This window comes from Euphorbia lathyris, chromosome 8 (assembly GCF_963576675.1).
Source record: "Euphorbia lathyris chromosome 8, ddEupLath1.1, whole genome shotgun sequence".
Lineage (NCBI taxonomy): Eukaryota > Viridiplantae > Streptophyta > Magnoliopsida > Malpighiales > Euphorbiaceae > Euphorbia > Euphorbia lathyris.
The window spans coordinates 35,646,360-35,650,867 of NC_088917.1; the positions used below are offsets into that span (position 1 = coordinate 35,646,360).

Below are 4,508 nucleotides of genomic sequence, written 5' to 3' on the forward strand. Positions count from 1 at the left end.
ACCTGCTTTCAAGTTTCACCACCAGAAATCTATCGTATCCTTTTTACAGTATATTAATATGTATTGCAAAGTAAGAAGTGTTAACACCAAAGTCGTTGTAGTATAGTGGTAAGTATTCCCGCCTGTCACGCGGGTGACCCGGGTTCGATCCCCGGCAACGGCGATAATTTTTATTTTTTATTTTCTTTACGAAACGACACCGTTAAAGCTTTCGAAATGGATCAGGTTGGTTGGCTTCCTCCGCCGTCGTCTTAGTTCACCACTTTGCGCAGTTCATTGGAGTTTGTCTCCGAAATTTGTTCCATTTTTCACCGAAAAACAATCGGCCGTACGACTTGGAAAAAACGACACCGTTAAAGCTTTCGAAATGGATCAGGTTGGTTGGCTTCCTCCGCCGTCGTCTTAGTTCACCACTTTGCGCAGTTCATTGGAGTTTGTCTCCGAAATTTGTTCCATTTTTCACCGAAAAACAATCGGCCGTACGACATGGGGATTCCAAGTAACGCGCAATCGGATTCAAGCAATGACCCGGGGCCGAGTACACATTCCGCCCCTACTACTTCCTCCTCCAGTAGTAATGAACCGCGACGATTCCCTCCGGCAGCTCAGCCGGAAATAATGAGAGCTGCAGAGAAGGATGACCAGTATGCTTCCTTCGTTTACGATGCCTTCCGCGACGCTTTCCGGCACCTATTCGGTCCCTTTTCTTCCCCTTTTTATGTCCTCTACTTTAATTGCTTATCTAGTTTCGTGAAAATCAATCTCTTCATTCTCCTTTATTATGCAGGTACAAGAGTCGCAGTGGCTTATCAGAGTGAGGTTATTAGCCTTTTACAATTATAATTTTTCTACTTGATTTACATTTGGTGCTATTGTTAATTCTGCTTGGCAGACAAAGCTTCTCGGCCAGATGCTTTATTATGTACTGACAACAGGCTCGGGGCAGCAAACACTTGGGGAAGAGTATTGTGATATTAATCAGGTAGGATCAAATAAGAATTCCCATAGGAGGCAAGTCTCTTTTATATTAAATTTTGTATGAAAACTAGTAATAGGATGGCGTAGACAAGCTGAATTTGCCTGTTATCTTTTTGTATTTTCTCCCGTGGACAGAAATACCATCTGATTTGAACTTAAGTTTATGTATTATTAAGTTTTGCTAGTTATTATGCAATTCAAGGGGAATATGAATGTCCACTGCATCAAAGAATTTCATTGCATTTATTTTTCTTTTTGCTGACATCGATGGTTCTTTTGCTAGGTTGCAGGGTCCCATGGACTTCCTCCTACGCCTGCAAGGCGTGCTCTTTTTATTTTATATCAGACTGCAGTTCCTTACATGGCGGAGAGAATAAGGTTCGAGACTTCCTTCCTCCCTGCTATCATTTTCAACTTCAGACTTCTATACATGATATTTTGAAGATTAGTCATAGTTAAATTCTTTTGCAGCTCAAGAGTTGCTTCCCATGGCATCACTCTTTCTGATTCATTGTCGGATGATACCTTCAGCAACTTTGGTTCAGGGAATAGTCGGATAGATTCTCCGGCAATGATTGACCTTCCATCTTCCCCCACATCTGTTTCTTTTCTGTCAAGGTTGAGGCACAAGATTAGTGAACTCTGGTTGCGTGCAGTTCAAAGATGGCCTGTGGTAATACTTATGCTGAAGATTCTTTAATCATGCTACCCTTAGTTGACCAATAAAGTATTATGTTAAGAATATTATTGTTTTGAAATGACTTGTTGATGATAATGTTTTGGCCAGTTTTTAAAAATTTAATATTAGGTTGTTTTCTTCATGGTTACTGTAGAAGTTCTGTTCCTGGATTAATATCCTTCTTTTTACTATTGCTGCAATTGTCCTTCCTGTAACGCTTTTATTCATTTTTTGAGGAGGTAGGACACAACTTTAATATTTTACACCTTTCTTGCATTCAGGCGCTACCTGTAGCTCGTGAGTTTCTACAATTGATTCTCCGCACTAATCTCATGTTTTTCTACTTTGAAGGTGATTCAAGGGTTAAATTGTAATTTTAGTGAAACTTCTAATGACTAATTGAATGAACACTCTATATCTTACAATCAAAATTTTGCAGGCCTTTATTACCATATATCAAAACGGGCATCTGGTATTCGTTATGTTTTTATTGGAAAGCCATCAAATCAAAGGCCTAGGTACTGATCTCTTTTTGTTTCCAAATTGTACATAAATTGGTTTAACCTTTTAAGTGGCTGTCAGTTTTCAAATTATTGCTTCACATTTAATATTGAATATCTTAACTCCTTGAATTGACTTTTGATACAGATATCAAATACTGGGAGTTTTCCTGCTAATTCAGCTATGTGTCATTGCTGCTGAAGGTCTACGGCGCAGCAATCTATCTTCTATTGCAAGCTCAGTTCAACAGACTTCCTGGCAGCCCCATCAGATTTCAGGTTAATTATCTTAGGCATAACACAATTCCATTAGTTATTCTAAAAGATTTATGCATTGGCTTGATATTGTAGTTTGTGATGGCACTAGCTGCCTAGTCAAATCGGGAAATGCATCCCCTGCATGTAAAAATGTGCTGTTTAATTTAATAGCTAAAATTAGTAGCCTGTTAAGACAATATGCGAATATGATTAACAATACGTGCCATTGTTAGGATATCTGATTAAGTAGAATGGGCAGGGTGAGTACATAGTACAACCATCAGAAAAGTTAAAAAGTTGCAACTTCAACTTCTTGCTTTGCTGCTTTTTCTTTTGAAGTGCCAATGACAGTGAAATAAAAATCAACTTATGCTGTAGCTTTCATCAAAGATGTTCACTGCACTTAATCCACATGTGGCTCCAAATGCTAGTCATTGAGTCAAAGTCTTTATTTTCTCAAATATTTGGCCTCTTTTAATATGTAATGTCACAGAACTCTGCTATTTTTGTGTTCCGTAGGACGAGGTTTACCTGTCCTGAATGAAGAAGGTAATTTGATACCCGTGGAAACTGGCACAGAGGGTTGGGTCTCAGAATCTGCAGCAACTTCAGAGGTAAAATTTTGATTTTCTCACTAAAGAATGAAAGCTACTTCATTTTTCTGATCCCTTACAGTTTACAGTCTTATGCAAAACTGCCTCCTTGGGAATTTTTGAACTAGCAACCTTAGAGGAAAACTTTTGGTATTTGGGGAAAGGAAAAAGAAAAGATGGGTCAAAGGCAATTTGTAGGAGTCATTTCCTAAGAAAAACCCTAGCCTTGTAGTAAGGCTTTGTGCAGGTCTTAATGCTGATGGTTTAAGATGATAAAGTAATTATCTACTAGTTAGGGCTTTTCTTTATTTTCACCATTTACCTTTGCCACATGTTTTGGTATCATTCTTGATGCTCGTTGTAGAAAGGGCTTCTGCGTCTTGCATCGCTGACATGTTTTGAATGTTTCTAACTTGTTATGCCTCTTTTATTCCTCCAAAATACTCAGTCTTGTTTAATGATTTAAAAGTTGGTTTTAATGTTGTTTTGCTAACATTCAATGTTATCAGCCTTATACAGCAACTGGAGCAAGCAAATGCACACTCTGCTTGAGCAATCGGCAGTATCCAACTGCTACAGCTTGTGGTCATGTTTTCTGCTGGTTCTTTCTCTCTCTATCCTGCTTTTTTCCTTATGTTTCATTCGCTCTGGTACGTGATTTTGCTGATCCTTTTGAATGCGTGACCGTTCTGTAGGAATTGCATAATGGAATGGTGTAATGAAAAGCCAGAGTGCCCTCTATGTCGTACCCCAATAACTCATTCAAGCTTAGTCTGTTTATATCATTCAGACTTCTAGCATTTGAAAAAAATGGGAGTTTAACTCCATAAGCCACTGACTATATCTAAAAGCAATTCACATCAAAGGACTCATGTTTCTAAAGATTCAGATGTAAAAAAAATGAGAATGAACGATGAAAACAGTTCTTTCACAATATTACTACAGTCATAGTTTCTTTTCTGCTGCAATAATGATATTTTCATGAGATTGGTGAGAAGAACCATGTACAAGCCTGGTTTGGACAGATGAATATATCTACTTACAGCATAAGAAATGTTTCCCTTGTCAAATTTTCTTTTGTAGCCTGAAAACTAAAAGAGATGGATAATAACGACATAAATGTCATGCTTGAACTTATTTTCTAATAACTACATTTGAATTTCTTTTACGTTTTCTTTTATTTCAATTAGTATACAACATTTCATTTATTATTCAGACTTTATTATAACCTTATGCTAGATAAACAAAATATTTTCTCTTAATTGTTGTCTTGTTTTTATTTATTTTTTTTGCAAGACAATTGATACTGAAACTATTAAATTTGATTCAACATATATGAAAAGGATGAGGTAATAAAAAATAGTCTTGGAGAAAATTCAATTTAACCCTATGTACAACACAGCATAATTATAGTCCCAATAGTTTATTTGAGGTTGTAAAACGGCAACCTCTATTCCTTTCGTCTTAAGGGGCGTGTCACATTCAAACGTAAAAATAAGC

At 37.1% G+C, this 4,508-nt stretch overlaps 1 protein-coding gene and 1 non-coding gene across 3 annotated transcripts; both read left to right on the forward strand.

Moving 5' to 3' along the window:
* The first annotated feature begins 91 nt into the window (after positions 1 to 91).
* TRNAD-GUC (transfer RNA aspartic acid (anticodon GUC)) lies at positions 92 to 163 on the forward strand. Its single transcript has one exon. It is a non-coding gene; the product is annotated as a tRNA-Asp (tRNA).
* A 41-nt stretch (positions 164 to 204) lies between these two features.
* Positions 205 to 4,171, forward strand: LOC136202391 (peroxisome biogenesis factor 10). 2 transcript variants are annotated; one of them, XM_065992976.1, is made up of 11 exons: positions 205 to 697; positions 788 to 819; positions 893 to 982; positions 1,262 to 1,356; positions 1,450 to 1,651; positions 1,939 to 2,008; positions 2,097 to 2,175; positions 2,306 to 2,436; positions 2,935 to 3,029; positions 3,518 to 3,609; positions 3,704 to 4,171. In XM_065992976.1, exons 1-11 carry the CDS (start codon positions 487 to 489, stop codon positions 3,804 to 3,806), a joined length of 1,200 nt encoding a protein of 399 aa, XP_065849048.1. In that variant the 5' UTR covers positions 205 to 486; the 3' UTR covers positions 3,807 to 4,171. The 2 variants fall into 2 exon arrangements, with proteins under 2 accessions (XP_065849048.1, XP_065849049.1); XM_065992977.1 differs by having other exon boundaries at positions 585 to 697; positions 788 to 814.
* Positions 4,172 to 4,508: the final 337 nt, after the last annotated feature.

What these genes read in the sequence shown, in the direction of transcription:
- LOC136202391 (XM_065992976.1), top strand. Translation starts at nt 487, where the DNA reads ATGGGGATTCCAAGTAACGCGCAATCGGATTCAAGCAATGACCCGGGG. An exon ending in CGCTTTCCGGCACCTATTCG is followed by an intron (nt 698 to 787) that starts GTCCCTTTTCTT and finishes TTTATTATGCAG; the next exon opens with GTACAAGAGTCGCAGTGGCT. An exon ending in CAGTTCAAAGATGGCCTGTG is followed by an intron (nt 1,652 to 1,938) that starts GTAATACTTATG and finishes TCTTGCATTCAG; the next exon opens with GCGCTACCTGTAGCTCGTGA.